At 33.0% G+C, this 22,398-nt stretch overlaps 2 protein-coding genes across 2 annotated transcripts in view; both read left to right on the forward strand.

Annotated features, from left to right (window-relative positions):
* The window catches only part of LOC114325061 (zinc finger protein 596-like), a 29,066-nt gene extending 6,745 nt beyond the window's left edge, over positions 1-22,321 (forward strand). The window contains exon 2 of the mRNA XM_050662917.1: positions 20,380-22,321. Coding sequence (XP_050518874.1) covers positions 20,380-20,820 — 441 coding nt within the window. The 3' untranslated portion in view covers positions 20,821-22,321. The remainder of the gene's footprint in view (positions 1-20,379) is intronic.
* Positions 82-14,253, forward strand: LOC114325060 (oocyte zinc finger protein XlCOF15-like). The gene is made up of 3 exons (XM_028272987.2): positions 82-208; positions 11,426-11,967; positions 14,051-14,253. The coding sequence occupies exons 1-3, from the start codon at positions 201-203 to the stop codon at positions 14,218-14,220; spliced, it is 720 nt and encodes a 239-aa protein (XP_028128788.2). The 5' UTR covers positions 82-200; the 3' UTR covers positions 14,221-14,253.
* Positions 22,322-22,398: the final 77 nt, after the last annotated feature.

Consider the following 22,398-nt stretch of genomic DNA (forward strand, 5'->3'; position numbering starts at 1 on the left):
CTATCACTCAAACCGGTGTCATTCCATTAAATATTCGTCATTTTCTTAACCAATTCCAAAAACGTTTCAGTTAATTGCATTGTTTTAAACAATTTGACAGATCTGTCAAATGCTTGACAGTATTCAAGTAAATTTATTTTGCAGTTTGCTTCAAACGTAATATTTCTATTTTAATAGAAAAGTGCGACTTTATATCAATAATGGATGAGTAAGTGAACAATTTACTAATGCTGTATACAAAAAATTGATTTTTAGTTCTTTTTTATTGAAATTACGTATCTGTAAAATACAACAGACCCTTGAAAAGTGTAGGGTCCCTATTGTATTCTATTCCTTATTGGGTCTATTGAATAAAAAGAAGTATTTGCTTTTACTTCCTCGTATTTAAGTAATTACTTAATAGTAATTGAATAAAGCATTAAAGAAATGACTTTATTCAATTAGTATTAAGTAAATACTTAAATACTTGTAAGTAAAAGCAAATACTTTTTTTATTCAATAGACCCATTGATTTTATTATTTTTCTTAAAATGGAAAGTTTGTAGATTTGGTTGAGGATGTTAAGGGTCATTCCCAATCATCAGCTGTTATTGTTAGTGAACGTGTTTAGGTCAAGTTTCTTATACACTCAACGGCACAAAAAACGGGCACCCCAAAAAATGGGTCATATTTTTTGTATTTTGTCATCAACTTGTATTTGCTAAACCTGATATCCGATTTTAGTAATTTTTTTAATATGTTATAGCCTTATTCTTTATCAATATCGCTGTAATAATATTGTTGCTAGACAGGTACATTGTCATTGTACAGGGTGTACGAATCAAACTGTGTTTTTTTCTCAAACTTTGGAACACCCTGTGGAATATTCTAGCTTTTATAAAATACTGAAATTAAAACCCAACTATAGCCTCGGGTTTCCTTAACATTCTGTTTTTTGATTCATTCGCTTATGTTGGATAATAAAAAAGTTAGGCACTTTAACAACTACCCCTGTTTTTCGTCAATACAGGGTGTTTTTAAATAAGTACGACAAACTTTAAGGGGTAATTCTGCATGATAAAATAATGACAGTTTGCTTTATAAAAGTATGCCCGTAAATGCTTCGCTTCCGATATAGGGGGTGTTGAAATTGTTCTTACAAACTGACGATTTATTTATTGCTCTAAAACGGTTTGTAATATGCAAATGAAATTTGGTTGATTTTAAGAGGTAGTTATTGCGCATTTTTGGCATACAATTAAGAATTTTAGATTCACCATTGGCGTGCATACGGGATATATCTAAAATGTTTATACCCGTATGCACGCCAATGGTGAATATAAAATTCTTAATTGTATGCCAAAAAATGCGCAATAACTACCTCTTAAAATCTACCAAATTTCATTTGCATATCACAAACCGTTTTAGAGCAATAAATAAATCGTCAGTTTATAAAAACAATTTCAACACTCCCTATCTAGGAAATGAAGCATTTGCGGGCATACGTTTATAAAGCAAACTGTCATTATTTTATCATGCAAAATTACCTCTTGAAGTTTGCCGTACTTATTTAAAAACACCCAGTATTGACGAAAAACAGGGGTAGTTGTTAAAGTGCCTAACTTTTTTATTATCCAACATAAGCGAATGAATCAAAAAACAGAATGTTAAGAAAACCTGAGGCTATAGTTGGATTTTAATTTCAGTATTTTATAAAAGTTAGAACATTCCACAGGGTGTTCCAAAGTTTGAGAAAAAACACACAGTTTGATTCGTACACCCTGTATACAATGACAATGTACCTGTCTAGCAACAATATTATAACAGCTATATTGTTTAAGAATAAGGCTATAACATGTTAAAAAAATTACTTAAATCGGATATCAGGTTTAGGAAATACAAGTCATTAAAAATGGCCCATTTTTTAGGGTGCTCGTTTTTTGTGCCGGTGAGTGTATTTTTCATGCAATTTTGGATCTGCTTTCGCTATTAACGTCCTATAGTAGTATTGATAAGTATCTAATTCTTTTAATGGTCTCTTTCATTCATTAGCCTTTAATATCAATTAATAATAATTCTTTGCTATTCTTTTAATATCATGTAAAACTTATTTAATACCTGAGAGAAATTCTTGTCCATAAGATAACCAGCATGAATACCTACACCTACATAGATATGGCACCAAAAGAAAAACGAAAAAACAAAAATTCATTGTTAATTTCATCTGGTCGTACTGCTTTTCTAATTTCAATATATGCACTGTTTTAATAAAATTCTTGTGTGGGGAAACATTTTCTTCTTCTTCGTGCCTTTCATCCATGGGCGCCCATATAAAAATTTTTGGGGGGCGCAGACCTGAAAATGTTGCACATTACATTCTATATACTTTGGATGACAATATATAGTTTAAAGCACCCGAGAAGCTAGGGGGCACGGCCCCCTGCCCTTGGGCGCCCATGCTATCATCTCTTGTCTCTACTTTCTCAATATTTTTTATTTTGTACGAGAGCTAGAGAAATGTTATCCACGGCTTTCTTTACTAATTTTAGGTCTTATTTTTATGCTAGTATTTTAGGTTGTTTTGTTATTGTTACATTGGTTTTTCATACGCATTCGTACAGTTTTATATTGTCTTTTTTATTTGCTTCTGTAACTTCCATTCACTCTTTAATGCATTCTGATTTTTTGTTTTTATATACAGAGTGTCCCGAAAAGATTGGTCATAAATTATACCACACATTCTGGGGTCAAAAAGAGTTCGATTGAACCTAACTTACCTTAGTACAAATGTGCTCATAAAAAAAGTTACAGCTTTTTGAAGTTACAAAATGAAAATCGATTTTTTATTGAAAATGGACATGGAGCATTCTTATGGCAGGAACATCTTAAAACAAAATTATAGTGAAATTTGTCCACCCCATAAAAATTATAGGGGGGTTTTGTTCCCTTAAACCCCCCAAACTTTTGTGTACGTTCCAATTAATTCATTATTGTGGTACCATTAGTTGAACACAACGTTTCTAAAACTTTTTTATCTCTTGGTATTTTTTAGATAAGCCAGTTTTTTTTCGGGATGCCGCTTCTTTTTTATGTTTACATAAAAAATTTTATGGGGGTTTTCTTCCTTTAAACCCCTAATAAAAGGTTTGTGTACGTTCCAATTAAACTATTATTGTGGTACCATTAGGTAAACACAGTGTTTTTAAAACTTTTTTGCCTCTTAGTCTTTTTTTGATAAGTCACCTTTTATCGAGATGTGGCTTCTTTTTCAAAATACAGGGTGTTTCATTAATAATTGTCCATATAGTAACTGGAGAAACCTTAGCACAAAATACGAAGATTTAAGCTAAAACACTTAATTAAAATGTGGTTTCTTACTGAGTTACAGAGTGTTTTATCTAAAAATTTAAAAACTATTTTTGATCAGAATTTTAAAACTGTTCAACGTATCCTTTTCATACTTGGCAGAAAGTCTAGGTACTATACAACTACTAAATGATGTTATACAGACGTTTCTGTCTATTACCAAAGGCGTACGACGGGGGAAAATGTATGCTTGGCCCTTTCCAAATTCTACGCCACTGGCGGAATTGTTATTTTAGTTCAATTTTTGGATTCTCCAATACTTTCTGTAAAAATAATATACTCTTCATTCGTAACGAATAAGTCATTAGTTTTCGAGATCTTTGAAGTTAAAAATGAAACGACACGGTTATTTTGATGAATGTATTGTGTCGCTTCATTTTTAATTTCAAATATCTCGAAAACTAATCATTTTATCGTTACGAATGAAAAGTATATTATTTACATAAAAAGTATTGAAAAATAAAAAAAAATACACTAAGATAGCAATTTCGTCAGTGGCGTAGAATTTGGGAAGGGTCAACCTGCCACTATCCCCTGCCGTAAGCCTCTGGTAGTAGCTAGAAACGTATATTTATCTTAATTTAGTAGGGTGTAAAGTACCTATACTTTCTGCCAAGTATGATAAGGATACGCCAAATAGTTTTAAAGTACTGGGTACAAATAATTTTTAAATTTTAATCATATGAATCATACCATAAATTTTTAATCAAAATAACTGTGCCGTTTCATATTTAACTTCAAATATCTCGAAAACTAATGACTTTATCGTTACCAATGAGGAGTATATTATTTACGTAGAAAGTATTGGAGAATCTAAAGATGGAACTAAAATAGTAATTCCTCCAGTGGCGTAGAATTTGAGAAGGGTCAACCATTTACTATCCCCTGCCGTGCGCCTCTGGTAGTAGCTAGAAACCTTTGTTTATCATAATTAAGTAGGGTGTATAGTAGTCGCACTTTCTGTTAAGTATAAAAAACATACGTCGAATAGTGTTAAAATGCTGTGCAAAAATAGTTTTTAAGTTTTTAGATGAACCACCCTGTAACTCAGTAAGGAACCACATTTGATTTAAGTGTTTTAGGTAAAATCTTCGTATTTTGTGCTAAGGTTTCTTCAGTTACTATATGGACAATTATTAATGAAACACCCTGTATACCTAATAATGTAAATTATAAATAAATTTTCAGATTATTAACAGCTCTCTATAATCGTACTTAACCATATACAAATATGTGGTGGATTCGACAAATATTCAAAATATCTCGATAAACACTGGCTTATCGAAAAAGTACTAAGAGGCAAAAAAGTTTTAAAAATATTGTGTTTACCTAATAGTGCCACAATAATAATTTAATTGGAACGTACACAAAAGTTTGGGGGGGTTTAAGGGAACAAAACCCCCATCAAATTTTTATGGGGTGCACAAATTTCACTTTAATTTTTTTTAAGATGTTGCTACTATATGAATGCCACATGTCCATTTTCAGTAAAAAATCTCTAAGAGTTTTCGATATATGAAAAAAATCGATTTTCAGTTTGTAACTTCAAAGGGCTGTAACTTTTTTTGTGTGCACTATTGTATATAGGGTGAGGCAGATAACTGGCCTATTAGAAATATCTCGAGAACTAAAGGTAACAGAATCATGAAAATTTGAACAAAGGGGTTTTGAGGGATGATCTATCAACTGAAAATATTTTTATCTCTTTGCAACTTCCGGTTATACCGGAAGTTGCTTATAACTTGGTTTTTTTTAATGGGACACCCTGTATATTTTTACATTTTTGGATTCTCCTCAATATCTTCTTTCTTAAAATATGAGATTTTGTAATATTATACAGGGTGTTTTAAAAGATATTTACGTTTTTTTATTAATTTCGTAGCAATATTCACACCCTGTAGAATTGTAATAGTTTGACATTAAAAACTCTACTTACGTTCAAGTGATTTTTAATATAGTCTATTATTGTTAAGAATCATTAGTATAGCTAATTTTAAAATATTAGTATACAGGGTTGGTCGAAACTCGGACTGAATATTTTCTGAGTTTTCTTAAATAGAACACCCTGTATTTTAGTCTTGTAATGTAATGATATTTCATAGTACTTTTTTATTTTATAAGTATTCCCTATAACTAACTGCTGTAATTTGTGAGTTATTGGTGATTCAATCTAAACATTAATTGCAACAAAAAATACGTAAAATTTTATTAGGTTGGCCATGAAAATATTCAATCACGAACAATTTTTCAGAAATAAATACATATTAATCCAGACCGATCCTTAAAATTACCAATAATGGTTTAGCTATCAAAATAGCTACGTAGTTAAGATTGTTGGTGCGACTAACAATTAAGCACAAATTAAAGCAGTTAGGTATAGGGAATGCTTAAGAAATAAAAAAGTACCATAAGATATCATTTCATTACAATACTAAAATACAGGGTGTTCCATTTAAGAAAACTCAGAAAATACTCATTCCGAGTTTCGACCAACCCTGTATACTAAAATTAAAAATTTTGCTATACTAATGATTCTTAAAAATAGTAGACTACATTAAAATCATTTGAACGTAAGTAGAGTTTTAGTTGTCAAACTACTACAATTCTACAGGGTGTGAATATTGCTACGAAATTAATAAACAAACGTAATTGTCTTTTAAAATACCCTGTATAAAATTACAAATCCTCATATTTTAAGAAAGAAGACATCGAAGAGAATCCAAAAATGTAAAAATATACAGGGTGTCCCATTTAAAAAAACGAACTTATAAGCAACTTCCGGTATAACCGGAAGTTGCAAAGAGATGAAAATATTTTTATTTAATAGATCATCCTTCATAACTCCTGTATTCCAATTTTCATGATTCTGTTGCTTTTAGTTCTCGAGATATTTCTAATAGGCCAATTATCTGCCTCACCCTGTATAGGTAAGTGCAGTTCAATCAACCTATTTTTGGCTCCAGAATCTGTGGTATAATTTATGACCAATCTTTTCGGGCACCCTGTATATATTGTAGTTTTGTCGTTTCCTGTTTTTTTTTTCCTTTTGTATTCATTAGGTTTTCATCTGCTCCGATTTTTTTATCCATTTTATCCATGCTTGTTTCTTCTCTATATTTTTCGCTTTGCATTCTTAATCGAACCCTCTTTTGGTTCACTCTTTTGCATTTGTCCTATTTTTTCTCTGCTATTACGCTTGTTTTGATGTCCCAGTCAGCTTCTAGATTGTCTTTTTAGTTTTGCATATAGCCGCTTAGAGGGCGTCACCACTAAAACCTTCCGACACAAACGTAACTTCAATCTTTTGTTGATATAAATCGAGAATTTCATTGCAATACAATAAGTCGTGTAGATACAGTGAATTTTTGAAATTAGCGGGTCGGTCGAAAAATGGATCTTAGCCGAGAACATTTTCGAGCAATAATTTTTTACAATTTTCGGAGAGGATTATCCCAACAGTAATATCACGCTGAAATGAGTTCTGTGTTTGGGAATGAAGCATCACACCAGTCAACTCTTTCCCGCTGGTATTGCGAATTTCAACGTAATCGCTCCAGTCTCAGCGACGAATCCAGGCCAGGTCCACCCAAAACATCAGTCAAGCGGCAAAATATTGATGCGGTTCGTCAGTTAGTTAAAGATGACCGCCGTGTAACATACCGGGAGATAGAGGTATCATTGGGCATTTCAATGCCCTCGATCCAAAAGATCCTACATGAAGAACTGTGTGTTAGGAAGTTGGTTTGCCGTTGGATCCCCCATTTGCTTACAGAAGAGCAAAAAGCGGCTCGCCTCAATTGGTGTCGAAAAACATTGGAACGGTTTAACAAAGGAAGCTCAAAAAACGGTTATAGTATTGTTAGTGGCGATGAATCTTGGATTTACTCCTACCAACCGGAAAATAAACGCCAATCTGCTGTGTGGGTGTTTCAATAAGATGAAAAACCAACGAAAGTGATCCGTCCTCGAAGTGTGCCAAAGAAAATGGTCGCAACTTTTGTGTCAAAAGCTGGTCACGTGGCAACAATTGCTCTAGAAGATCGAAGAACGGTTACTTCTGATTGGTATATAACCGTTTGTTTGCCAGAAGTTATCGGGAAACTCCGACAAAGCAACACATAACGGCTAATCATCCTACACCATGACAATGCAAGCGCTCACACTGCCCAAAAGACAATAGAGTTTTTGGAGCTTCAAAACATCGAATTGTTAAACCATCCACCGTATAGCCCCGACCTAAGTTCCAACGACTTTCTCACGTTCCCAAAGATCAAGAATTCATGCGTGGGCGACGATTCCAGTCGCCAGAAGAAGCCATCGATGCCTTTAAAACGGCCATTTTGCAGGTGTCCGCTGAAGACTGAAATAACTGTTTTACCAATTGGTTTGAACGTATGCAAAAGTGTATCGATCTTGGTGGGAGATATTTTGAAAAGCAATAAAGTACTTTAAGTCTATATATTTTTTGTTTTTAGGGTTAAATGCAAAACTAAAAAGACAACCTATCGTATCTTCAGTTTCAACCGGTCGTAGTTTCTTTCCTAAGTCTTCCACGTATTTATTGTTTATTTCTTCTGTTTTTAGCTTGTCAAGATTCCAGATTTTTTTCTTATTTCGTGGAGCGTGCATTTTGATTATTTTCATTTTAAATTAGGCTGTTACTAGTATGTGGTCTGAAATTAACATACACTATTAAAATACATTAAGAAATTAATATTTTCAAAACCGGAGGGCAAAAGGAGTAGAGAGCGACCACGAAGAAAATGGATTGATGATGTGGAAGAAGACCTAAAGATTCTAGGGGTCAGAATAAGGAGGGGCGTTTCCAGGAATCGACAGGAGTGGCGACTGCTTTGCAAGCAGACCAAAATCCACAACGGATTGTCGAGCCACTTATGATGATGATGAGTATGTGGTCTGAATCAGCGTTTGCTCTCCCGTATGATCTGACATCTGATGTTAGTCTTAGCCATTTTTTTGAAATAAGTACAACGATCTACATATATGGTTACTTTCTCTTCGGCCTGGAAATAGCCATGATATTTTATGTTGGCTTTTGACAGGATACAAGAGGTCACGTTGTAAGATAAACGGGCAATACGCGGACAAAAAATATTCTGTTGTAGTGACCAAGGGCAGAGAAGACACACGTAGCAGAGGACGACCACAAACACGCTGGATGGACGAGATTAAACGAATGTCCAAGAAATGGCAACAATACGCACAGAACTGTGGAGAGGGGCGAAAAATGGGAGGGACTTATGTTCAGCAGTGGACGGAAGAGGTTGTATGATGATGATGATGATGACCAAAAACCGACAGGCATCGTGGAAGACCACCTACTCTCCTGGTTTGTAACCACTCCTCTTACTGAAAAGAGTCTCAAGACAGAAACAGGTGGAAATATTTGTAGGAGGAATAGACAAATTAGGGTGTGTGAAAAATTCCTTTATTTTGTTTTTGTGTTCTTCTGATTTTGCTAAGGAGGTTTATTAAATGTTACATTTAAATGTCTTCTTGATTAAATGGTTCATTTGGTGAGGCCTCTTGTATGGCGTCGAAGTATGGACATTAAAAATATTTTCCATTAATCGTTTGGAGGCCTTTAAAATGTGGCTGCACAGACGTACACTGAAAATACCATGGACGGCTATGCTGACAAATGTGACAGTCCTTAAGAGAGCAAATGCTGCCCGCGAGCTGCTTGATAACATCAAATATAGAAAGATTGCCTATTTTGGACACGTAGTAAGGGGAGACCGGTATAATATTCTTCAACTTATTCTTCTTCTTCTTCGTCTAGCCATTCACGTCCACATCTGAACATAAGCCTCTTCAAGTCTTCCTTTCCATTGTTTTTTGTTGTACGCTACTTGTAGCCAATTTTTCACGGCAGTTCGTTTCAGATCATCTGTCCATCTCATAGGAGGTCTGCCTCTGGGTCTTTTGTGTTCGTATGGTCTCCAGGTTAGAATTGTTCTGTGCCATTTGTTAAGATCGCTCCTAGCTACATGTCCAGCGTATTCCCATTTCAATTTTAGTGATTTTTGTACCACATCGGTGACTTTGGTTTTCTGTCTTATCCATGTGTTTGTTTTTCTGTCCTTAAGTCATATTCCAAGCATTGCTCTTTCCATCGCGTGTTGAGTGACCCTGAGTATGTTCATATTCTTTTTTGTGATTGTCCATGTTTGTGCCCCATATGTTAATATCGGAATAATGCATGCATCAAAAACTTTAGATCTAAGATGTAGTTGAATTTGCTGATTTCTGAGTATATAGTTCAGTTTGCCGAACGCTGCCCATGCTAACTTTCTTATGCTTTTTATTTCTTCCGTTTGAATTTCCCTATTTAGTATTATTTTTTGTCCTAAGTATATATATTCTTCAACTTTTTCTATAACTTTGTTGTTTATTATTGTCATCGTTTCTTCGGAGTGCATGACTTTTGTTTTGTTTAAATTCATTTTCAGTCCTATTTTAGAAGATTCTGTGTGTAGTTCTGAAAGCATGGTTTGCAGTTCTTGTAGGTCAGTAGCTATCAGGATTATGTCATCCGCAAATCGTAGATTACTGAGGTAGCGGCCATTGATGTTTATTCTCTTATATTTCCAATTTGGATTTTTAAAAACGTCCTCCAAAACTAAGGTGAACAGTTTGGGTGATAGAGTGTCTCCCTGTTTGACTCCCCAGTTTAATGGTACAGGGTTCGTGTATTCATTTTCATTTAGGTTGTATGTAGCTGTAGCTTGGTTCATAGTTTCTTTTATTAAGTTAATATATCTGCTGTCTATTCTACAATTTTGCATTGCGTTTATTACGGCCGTGTGTTCTATAGTGTCGAAAGCTTTTTCGTAGTCTACAAATGCTATAAAAACTGGAAACTTGTATTCGTTACATTTTTCTATTAATATTTTTGTGGTTAACAGGTGATCGGAAGTTGAATAGCCTTTTCTAAAACCTGCCTGTTCATATGGTTGGTATTCATCTAATTTTCTTGTTAGTCGGGTAGTTATGACTTTGGTGAGTATTTTAAATAGGTGTGACAATAGACTGATGGGCCTGTAGTTTTCCAACTTTCGATTATCACCTTTCTTGTGTAATAAGATTACTTTAGAGTTGTTCCAGATCTTAGGGACTTTGCCCTGGTGTAAACAACTGTCTATAAGCTTAGTTACAATTGCAATGAGTTCCTTACCTCCTTCTAATATCATATCTGTAGTAATACTATCTTCTCCTGCAGCTTTATTTCTCTTCATGATTCCCAATGCTGTAGTTACCTCTGAAATTGTTACTTTTGGCATTATTTCCGATCCAACATTTTTTATTAATTTCCGTGCTGGTCTTATTTCATCGTCTTGTTGATGTGTTCTGTAGAGTTCCGTGTAAAATTCTTCTATTCGTTTCAGTATGCTTTCTCTAGTTGTGATTTCATTTTCGTCTTTTCCCATTAATGATATTATCCGATGTCTTCCTAGTGTCGGTCTGAGGCATTTCATACTCTTATTTTTTTCAATAGTTGTTGTTATTAATTTTTCTTCTTCTTTTCAACTTATTATGATGGGTAAAATCGAAGGGCGCAGAGGAATTGGTAAAAAGCAGGCCTCTTGGTTGAAGAGTGTCAGGGAGTGGACAGGAATAAAGAAAGCAGAACAACTATTTAGAATAGCTCGAGAGAGAGACAGTTTCGCCATGTTAATCGCCAACGTCAAGGGGACTTGATAGGGCACGTTAAGAAGAAGAAGGAGGTTTAGTTGTCTGTAGTGGGTCTTTATTTTTCAAGGTCGCAATCCATATGGAAGTCGACTAAATATTAGCAATTTTTATAAATATCATTAAGTTTTCTTTTTTCTTGTATGTTTTAACAAAATTTTTGTAGTCAGTTACTTCTTCTAGATTTAAACTTGGACCATTATATCGTTTTCAAAACACTGATTGTACTTTCGCTTCCAGTGCTGCCCATTGTAATCTTATTTTGAACATTTGTACACTCGAATAAAAAAATCGTTTCCTACATTTTCTCTCTGTTGCTTTCATATTTTCAGTTCTAAAAGTCTTTATATTCTTACGTCTATTTTAGAGAAATAAAAACCATTAATATCAATCCAAACTTTACCTGCCACATTCTGCTTATCCAATTCATGTGCAACGAGTGTCCCCTAGTTTTTAAAGAAAGAGAAAGATTTCTTCGTCACCAAGAAGTCCACAAACGGGAAAACGAGATCATCAACTGTGCCATGTGCGACATCTCAGTCCGAAGAAAAGAATATCGCCAACACAAAATTACCCAACACGAGGCCCAAAAGCACAAGATGAAATGTTCAGTCTGTAATAAGCTCTACACAAGAACAGTCCATCTGAGGAAGCACTATGCTGAAGAACACGAAGAGTTTGGTGTTACCATCAGTGTCATCTGCGAATTGTGTGGGTACGGCACTTATAGTTATGGTGGATTGTTGAATCATAAACGGATATATCATAATCCGCAAAAGTTGTTTTTGTGTTCTGCTTGTCCTAAGCAATTTCGGACCAAGAGTTTGTTGGACAACCATATGCCTGTTCATACGGGGGAAACGCCTTTCCAGTGCAATGTTTGTGGAAAGAAGTATAAACATAGGTCAGGTGCGTATTGCCTTTGACACTTCACAGTACTTCAACGCTGCTTCATTTTTTCTTTTTCCTTGCTTCTTCTTCTTGTTTTCAATGTTTCGTCTATTTTTGGATCCTCTATCGGTTGGTCCATCCCAAGGTGTATAGCTTCTCCATGTTCTCCCTCTTAATGCATGTTTAGTAAATTTTTGAAATATTCTTGCTATGTTTGGAACAGCTCCTCTTCATTGATTATTAATTAATCATTATTTTTACTCAGTATAGTCACGCAGTTAGGTCTTAGTCCTTAGTCCAGAAAACCACTGAGCATTCGCTAGGAAAAATATTCCGATTCGAATTTTTTGCACAATCTTACTTAAAAAGGACCCCTTTTAACATATTTGCATGTTGCCAGGACCAAAAGTGGGTCAAAAATTTTTTAAACGTTTTTTTTTTTTGTTTTTTTCCTAAAATTATTTTTTTGCATGGAACCAAGTTTTTTTAGGTTTTTTTGATCGTTCCAAACAGAAAAGGTCTTTATTGACTTTTCTCTAAAGTTGATAGTTTTTGACATATAAGCGATTAAAAATTGAAAAATTGCGAAATTTGTCATTTTAAAATTTTAATGTTGCCAAGGAAGGTAGATATTCTTTAAACATCGATTGATGAAATCCCGAACAGTTTTTTGCAATACAGTATTCAAAACTCCTTTGTTTTTTAATTGCTAGTCAAGCGTGCGGTACACTATTTTCCACCGACAGTATGGTGCAAATGAAAGGAATAAATTCGTTATTTCGTAAACCGGCGACTTTAAGGAAAAATCCCGAAACAGGTCGAGTTTTGTTTTTAAGTTATGATATTGTGGCATATATGGTATACTAGTGACGTCATCCGTCTGGGCGTGATGACGTAATCGATGATTTTTTTAAATGAGAATAGGGGTCGTGTGCTAGCTCATTTGGAAGGTTCTTCAATTCTCTATTCAGTAATATAAACATTTATATAATTATATACAGGGTGTCCTTCTACTTATTTTTTTGTCAAATAATTTAATTTAATAAAAATTTTTTGGACACCCTGTATAAATAATTATGTAAATGTTTACATTACTGAATAGAGAATTGAAGAACCTTTTAAATGAGCTACCACACGACCCCTATTCTCATTTTAAAAAACATCGATTACGTCATCACGCCCAGACGGATGACGTCACTAGTATACCATATATGCCACAATATCATAACTTAAAAATAAAAATCGACCTGTTTCGGGATTTTTCTTTAAAGTCGCCGGTTTACGAAATAACGAATTTATTCCTTTCATTTGCACCATACTGTCGATGTCGGTGGAAAATAGTGTCGCGCACGCTTGATTATCAATTAAAAAAGAAAGGAGTTTTAAATATTGTATTGCAAAAAAACTCTTCGGGATTTCATCAATCGATGTTTAAAGAATATCTACCTACCTTGGCAACATAATTTTCAGTTTTTCACATAGTTTTTGAGGGTTAAAAATGGCCAATTTCGCAATTTTTCAATTTTTAATCGCTTATATGTGAAAAACTATGAACTTTAGAGAAAAGTCACTAAAGACCTTTTCTGTTTGGAATGATCCAAATAACCTAAAAAAACCTTGTTCCATGCAAAAAAATAATTTTAGGGAAAAAAAAAAAACTTTAAAAAATGTTTGACCCACTTTTGGTCCTGGTAACATGCAAATTTGTTAAAAGGGATCCTTTTTGAGTAAGATTGTGCAAAAAATCCGAATCGGAATATTTTTCCTAGCGGATGCGCAGTGGCTTTCTGGACTATCTGAAGATTCTCTTTTTGTTTGACATCGATTTGTAAAATGCTCACCTATTTTACTGTTTTCTATTTCTTTCCTTCTTCTTCTTCTTCTTCTGCTTTTTCCCATTATGAATTCGCAATTTTCGTCCTCCACAGCACTCTATTCTCCTAGTCACTTTCTCTGGAGTCTCTATCCTAGCATTTCTGATCTATCATAGCATTTCCTATGTAAGTTTTTCATCTCATATCAGGTCGTTCTCTCCGTCTTCTCTCTGTTGAAGCCTAATGTTTTGCATTTTTTTATTGTCAATTTATCTCGTTCATTTTAGGTCTTTTTTATCACGAAAAGATGCACAAAGAACAGTTTCTAGAATGCCCACATTGTAATAGACAATTCGTTGCCAAACATAATATGGAAAGTCATATGAGAGTATGTGTTACTGACCAGTATCTTGTAGAACATAATGAAGGAGGTACTTTAAAATTCGTTAAATATTAGTGTTTTGTTGGTTTTCTTTTTAATAAATATTAATGCCTGATATTCGTTAAATATTATAAGTCTTAGTTACAATATAAGGTCGACCTGGACCTCGATCTTTGACCCTTCGCTTCGTTATCGATCATTCGCTATCTGCACACTAAACAGATGCGAAGCGAATACGTTTGATAACGAAGCGCAGGGTCATAAATCGAGGTCCTGCACCGATAAAAATTATTTGATATATGTAATTTAGTATATTCAAAAATATAAAAAACAAGCGGTGCCCGATATAATTTTGTTCTGACTATAATTAATTAATAATTAAAAAATATTTTTTTCTATAAATTAAAAAAAATCGGCCCAAGCAGATATTATTTTAAATTTTTTGGACCATTCGAAACAAAAAAGAGCTTTTTGTAACTTTTCGGTTAAGTTGAACCCGCAATTACACATAAACAACAAACTAGCGTTAAAATTAGAGATTAAATAATTAAGCAAACAGCTATAACGTTTGCTTAATTATTTAATTTCTAATTTTAACGGTAGTTTGTTATTTATGTGTAATTGTCTATATTTATGTCTTTTGATTTTATTTTACCAACAAACAATTTGACCTCTTATTCTGGCCTGATGATGGGACATAAATTATAAGTCCTAAAACCGATTGTCAATTTTTTAACTTCAACAAAAGGATAAGATCGTGAGTATTGACCTTTATTTTATTGAAGTTATACTTCTTTACCATCGAGAGGGAAATTTTATAAATGCCGGGCGCATGCGCACACAGACAGTATGTAGTTCGTTGCTAATCTTTCAAGATATGTATGTATCAGCGCTGTTAGCGCAAATAAGGATATATTAGTGTTTTTAGTAAATGTATTATTTATTATAATTTTTGTGTCTTTGGATTTGTCTTCCTCGGGAATAAGATATTTTATAATAATCGTAAGTATATTTAAAGTATTTTTGTAAACTTCACTTGGTCTATTAAATTTGTCAGTATGTATGAGAAATCTTGTAACCTGTCAAAGCAAAAGGGATATAGCTCAGTGGTAGAGCGTTCGACCGGAGATCGAGAGGTCGCCGGTTCCAATCCGTGTGTTATCTAACTTTTTTTTATATTTAGTATTGTTTTAATAAAATTTTTTGAAAGTAGTAAGTAAAAATTAGTTTAATCTTTAAATACAAATGACCTGGCCTTTTGAGACTAATCCAGGTCGTTTCTTGACGGGATTACAGTAGTTGATACACATAATTTTATTTTAACGATTTTCTAATTTAATTTAACTAACTAATAATGATCTAATATATTACTAATTCTGAAAATTATAAATTACAAATAATTCTAATAAATAATTCTAATAAACAATTTTAATAAACAATTCTAAACAATTTTAATAAACAAAATATAATTTTTATTTTTTTTTATTTTAAATTTTATTTTTTTTGTGAAAATGTAATTTTTATAGTGCTTCCAGTTCTCATTCTCAGATGAGAAATGTCACTATTAATCTAAAACTTCAAGTTTTTAGCTATATTTTTTGTTATTTGATTAATAATTTTTTATTTTTTATTTATTTTTTTTTATATTTAATATTAATTTTTAATTTTTTAATATATAAATATTTATTTAGTTATACCATTATTTTATTTCATATTTTTATATATAATTTTAATTTTTTATTTTATAATTTCTTATTCAAATTCATATAGGTTGGATATTTACTTGATTTCTTCTTCGTCTGATATTATATAATTCTAATTGTTTCTTTGATATTATGTATTGCCCTTTTCTTTACGTAACCATTGTATTCCTCTTGTGTTTCCATAAAAAATGTTTTTGTTAAAACAAAAGAGTTGTATTATTAGGCCAGTTGCCAGAGACTTGTAATCTGGGCAGATTATTATCGGATAATAGCCCATTTTTGGGAAAAGTTATTTACCAGCAATTTTATTGCTGGAATCGAATCTTATGATTGTATATATTAATAATATAGGTATGCAAAGTCCGCAGATAGTGTGCTACTTTTTTTATAAACAAAATGGCGCCCGAAAATCGTGTTTTTTTCAATTTTTGCTCTATAACTCCAAAGATTTTAACTTTACACCAAAAACACCCAAACAAAAATTCACCGTAATTAAATTCTGCACGTGTTTTTCCCGATTTACTTCGACGAAAATTTTCCCCGGAAAATGAGGATTTTTCCAACAAAATATTTAATTTTCAACTAAAATTTTAGATAAGTAATTGTTTATCAATAATTAAATAACTTGGTAATATAAAAGCTCTTTTTGTATAGATTATAATTTCAGAAGCCGATGGAAATTGAATTGACAGTTTAGCAGCAGTTGAATTGTTAGTTAAAAATTTACGGTTGCTATAATATCCACAATAATTATGATACATAAGAATAGCTAAGATTTTTGTATAAAAAGACAGTCTACCTATCTAATGTACTTTACAGAATTGAAATTGGACTATTTAAGAGGCCTCAGGAATATTTTAAAATTATAAACAATTTTTTGGCTTATAAACAAATAGAATAAATTTTCTCGGGAAATATTAAATTAAATTAAATCATGCAAGCGGTATTGGAAAAAAAGTGGCAGGACGCTTCTTATAAAAGAAAAAACGTTTAATTGTGATGGGTGGTTCCTGAAATACGACCGGCATTTACGGCAAAAATGTAAATAATAGGATCATAATTTTTGAACCATCACCCTTTTATTTTTGTCCTCTTTCTCCACACCAATTTTGATATCTTTAAAATACTCATAACATATATTATTATAATAAAAACTATCGATATTACCAGTGAAAATTGCCAAAAATAGCAAAATTCCAATCAAAAATCAGGTTGGAGAAAATATAATCTCAAAGTTAAAAATCGGTCTACGTTAAAAAAATGCATTTTTTCGGCTTCCCATGGAGCAATTTTCTTCATTCTTTTTTTGTTCCCAGGTAACTCGAGTAGAGCCATCCAACTAACGCATTATTAAATGTCAAATTTGCTTTTTTTGTTATAATAAATTTATTTATTTATTATAACAAAAATTTTTAATTTGTTTAAATAAAGATTGTTTAAATAATTATACAGCTTTCAAATGAGAATATTTACGTTTTTAACGTTGAAAGGTACATTTGTAGTAAGTTTATCTGAAAAAAGTCTACAACTGGAAAATATGTAGTTATAAATAAATTAATCTATTATAACAAAACAAAAGCAAGTTTGACATTTAATAATGCGTTAGTTAGATGGCTCTACTCGAGTTACTTGGGAACAAAAAAAGAATGAAGAAAATTGCTCCATGAGAAGCCGAGAAAATGCATTTGTTTAACGTATACCGATTTTGAACTTTGAGATTACATTTTCTCCAACCTAATTTTTGATTGGAATTTTGCTATTTTTGGCAATTTTCGCTCGTAATATCGATAGCTTTTATTATAATAATATATGTTATGAGTATTTTAAAGATATCAAAATTGGTGTGGAGAAAGAGGACAAAAATAAAAGGGTGATGGTTCAAAAATTATGATCCTATTATTTACATTTTTGCCGTAAATGCCGGTCGTATTTCAGGAACCACCCATCACAATTAAACGTTTTTTCTTTTAAAAGAAGCGTCCTGCCGCTTTTTTTCCAATACCGTTTTCATGATTTAATTAATTTAATATTTCCCGATATATTCTATTTGTTTATAAGCCAAAAAAATGTTTATAATTTTAAAATATTCCTGAGGCCGCTTAAATAGTCCAATTTCAATTCTGTAAAGTACATTAGATAGGTACACTTTCTTTTTATACAAAAATCATAGCTATTCTGATGTATCATAATTATTGTGGTTATTATAGCAACCGTAAATTTTTAATTAACATTTCAATTGTTGCTAAACTGTCCATTCAATTTCCACCGGCTTCTGGAATTATAATCTACACGAAAAGAGCTTTTATAGTAGCAAGTTATTTAATTATTGATAAACAATTACTTATCTAAAATTTTAGTTGAAAATTAAAGATTTTGTTGGAAAAACCCTCATTTTGCGGGGAAAATTTTCGTCGAAGTAAATCCGGAAAACACGTCTCTATGCAAAATTTAATTACGGTGAATTTTTATTTGGGTGTTTTTGGTGTAAACTTAAAATCTTTGGAGTTATAGAGCAAAAATTGAAAAAAACACGATTTTCGGGCGCCATTTTGTTTATAAAAAAGTAGCACACTATCTGCGGACTTTGCATAGCTATATTATTAATATATACAACCATAAGATTCGATTTCAGCAATAAAATTGCTGGTAAATAACTTTTTTTTTTGGTATTGATCATTAACAAGGAGACGAATAAGCTGAATTTTTCTGACAATGTCAATGTTGGGACCCCAAAAAAAATGCAAAAAAGTTTGCCACTCTTACCCTCGAGCTTTCACTAAAAGCCCCCCTTATTAGGAATTTAAGGGTTGTGCTTTTGGCGGAAGATCGGAGATACGAGTGGCAAACTTTTTGCATCTTTTTGGAGTTCCAAAATTCACATTTTCCGCAAAATTTAGCTTGTTCAAATTATTTTGCAGTGGCATATTGGTCTCTGACGACTGGCCTATACAGGGTGTAAAGAAACTCTCCTGACAAACGAAGACTCGGATAATTTTAAGACAATTTAATCCAATTCACCTAGTTCAAAAAGAGAGCTAGAGCTCTTTGAAGATGGCGCCTTTTATTAGTTTTTTTAAATATCTCCAGAAGTCTTCTATTTAGAAAAACGAAAGCTGGTACACCTATTTATCTTCCAGAGATAAATCGATTCCATCAATTGCAAATTTCTAGTACCGATCATTGGCCTAGGGCAATGGTTATTTTATCGCATAACTTTTATTTCTTTTAGCATCTCTTATAACTTTTTAGCATTTTTACACTGGATTATTAAATTGTGAAGTATTCCTGTACTAAACAGTACTCTTGCTTTAAGTCGATAGGATAAACCGTTTTCTAGAAAAATCATTTTGAAAATTTTTGGATTTTTTAATTCTTTGAAAAAAATTTGAAAAAATCTTTCAAAAAAACAGTGTCTTTTACCGACTTATAGCAAGAGTAACTTAAGTACTATAATACCTTATAATATTAATAGTCTAGTGTCAAAAATGCTTAAAAATTAAATACAAAACAGTTATGCGATAAAATTACCGCCAACCTACCCAAAATGGACGCATATGAGGGGTACTAGAAATTCGCAATTGATATAATAGATTTATCTCTGAAAGATAAGTAGGTATACCAGTTTTCATAGAAGCGTTCAGGAGGTATTTAAAAAAGCTAATTACAAGACGCCATCTTCAAAGAGCTGTTGCTCCCTTAGGCTACGGCTCCACGGACGAGAAATTGACGCTAGCAGTAGCAGTAAAATGAACTTAAAGTTCCGCGGAACGGAATGGGAATAGCCGAACTGTACCGACTACAGGACTTGTGCGTAGTCGGTTCAGTTCGGCTACTCCCATTCCGTTCCGAGGAACCTTAAGTTAATTTTACTGCTACTGCTAGCGTCAATTTCTCGCCCGTGGAGCCGTAGCCTTAGGAAGCATTTTCGGACTAGGTGAATTGGCTTAAATTGCCTTAAAATTATCTGAGGAATTTACGGTCTTCGTTTGGTAGAAGAGTTTCTGGACACTCTGTATATTTAAACATGACTAACATCTTCTGTTTTAGATTACCAAAAAATAAACGACCTAGAAAAGCGAAAAAAAAGCGAGAACAGAAACCAGATCCTGAATACAAAGTCACAAAACCGAAGCAGAAACGAGAACGAAAACCACAACCTGAATACAATCTGGACCAAGTTGTCAACTTGAATGAAATAACCAAACCGCTGATCTGCACAATTTGTTATAAGGCCTTTTTGACTCACATAGAATTTGGTTACCACTCCAAAACGCATCAAGAAGATGGACTGTACCATTGCCACTTATGTGAATACTCTGTTGAAGCTAAAGATACGTTTAAAAAGCACGTTAGAACTCACGATGTATTCAAGTGCGAGAAGTGTGGAAAGATTCTCAAAACTAAGTTTTCTGCTGATAAGCATGTGAAGTCTCATCAAGCTCCCACGACAGTCCAATGTGAGCTGTGTGGAAAACATCTAAAGAAGCAATGTCTCTATTTGCACAAAAGGACAGTCCATGCTACTGATAAGGTGCTGGCGAAGTGTCCTATTTGTGGTAAAGAGTACCAGAATTCTGGTAGTCTTCGTCAGCATTACTCAGCTTTCCATAGAGAACTGGGCATTGACATGTCTGTGGTCTGCGATATCTGTGGTATGCGTCTATCTTGTAAAGCCACCCTTGCTCAACACACCAGAACCCATACAGGCGATAAACCATTCGCCTGCCACCTCTGCCCCAGAAAGTTCATTGCTAAAGACATCATGGTGGCTCACATGAGGGTTCACACCGGGGAAAAACCATACATCTGCAAATTTTGCGGGAAAAGATTTGCCCATGGTGCTCCCTATAGGTACCACGTTAAGACCCACACTGGTGAGAAAGACCATATTTGCCCCATTTGCGGCAAGGGCTTTATTTTGAAAGCTCCTATGAGGAATCATATGAAGACTTGTAGATTTAACTTAAAGTAGTGTTGATATTTCGAAAATGCTCAAACCAGTACTATAGGTACTAACTTGTTTATATAGTATTAAAAAGAAATTAAATTTTTATTAGTTTTATGTATTTTTGTACTGTAAAAATCTCTATATTGTATTTAAGCCTGGTTGACATATTATGTATCTCTATACCTTCAGAATCTGCTCTCATATTATTAGTAATCTCTCTCTTCAGTCCTGACCCTTGGTCATTGTGATGTAGTGTATTGTCTGTTTCCAAAGATCTCTGGTCATTTCTTTTAACTCATGCATAGGTCTTTTGCATATTACTGTAATTTGGTCGACACTTTTTGTTGGGGATGTTTCTTCTATCCTCTTGTCTTGGAGTTCAAGATTCATATCTTTAGTTGATCAACCTCATTTTTAGAGTTCGTGAAATTTGGTAGTCCTTCCATAGTTTGACCAGCTTTCCTACAGCGACTTTTGCTATATCACATCTACGTTTTATTTCTTCCTGTAGTGACTCTGTCTTTGTGACCAATGATCCCAGGTATAAGCTCATAACCTCAAACCGGCCAATCCATGTTATGTGTGGATGGTTGTTATGTAGTCTATCCACTATCATAATCTTTGTCTCTGAGATGTTTACTTGCAGACCTAACCAAACGAAACACTTATCAGCTAGCAACTCAACTATCAGCAAATAATAAAAAATAAACAAGCAGAATCTCTTATAAAACAATGTTTAAAAAATGCGTATTTTACTCCTTGAGACTGTTGTGATATTACTTTTCTGTGTTTTATCTTCTTATTTTTTTATAATAGTGATCCTCTGGTGAATAATTTAATAATTGTAATGCTAAATTTTATTTTTGAATAAATTAATATTTTATGTTAAAACATCTATAATTGTGATCTGCATTTTTATACGTCATATCTTCTAATTTTGTAAATAAAGTTGTATGTATATAACATTTACCAAATGTTTTTTAATCATCATTGCGTTCTTAAAACAGCAAGATCACATAAAAGAACAACTGTCCTATTTTCACCTCCCGGAAAAATCAGAAAATCCTGGAAATACCAATCAGTCAAATTTTTCCATAAAAAAGTTGAATTTTACTACTATTTCATAAGAAATATTTAAAATTTACTGATTAATATATTTTTTTTTCTTCTTGTAAAGAACAAGGATTCATAAATTAAATATATATTTTTTACAAAATAATAGTAAGATTCAATAACTTTTGTGGAAAAAATGAATTTATGTATTTTTCGGGATTTTCTGATTTTTCCAGGAGATGAAAATAGCTCAGTTCTTTATTATTTTCTCGGGCTACCGCAAAAAACGAATGTTCTGTATGCCATAGAGGCAGAGATATTGCAATTTTTTTCAGCGCGCTTCAATTTGAAGTTCCATTAAAAAAACGGATCTTGGAAAGTTCTCTCCACCACTTTTAGTATGATAAAATTGATCCAAATAATGGCATAACCCAGACATCCAAAGTGAAAGTTATCCTCCAACACCAAATTGTTCTATATGGTCCACACAATGTTCAGAAAAAAGTCACACCGTTTTGAGCGTCGAGTTTGGGGGGAGAGGGTAGAGAT

Source organism: Diabrotica virgifera, chromosome 9, assembly GCF_917563875.1.
Source record: "Diabrotica virgifera virgifera chromosome 9, PGI_DIABVI_V3a".
Taxonomy (NCBI): domain Eukaryota; kingdom Metazoa; phylum Arthropoda; class Insecta; order Coleoptera; family Chrysomelidae; genus Diabrotica; species Diabrotica virgifera.

Bases quoted from the DNA above. Each gene is read 5' to 3' on its own strand.
- LOC114325060 (XM_028272987.2), top strand. The intron at 11,968-14,050 runs GTGCGTATTGCC...CGTTCATTTTAG, and splicing joins GAAGTATAAACATAGGTCAG to GTCTTTTTTATCACGAAAAG.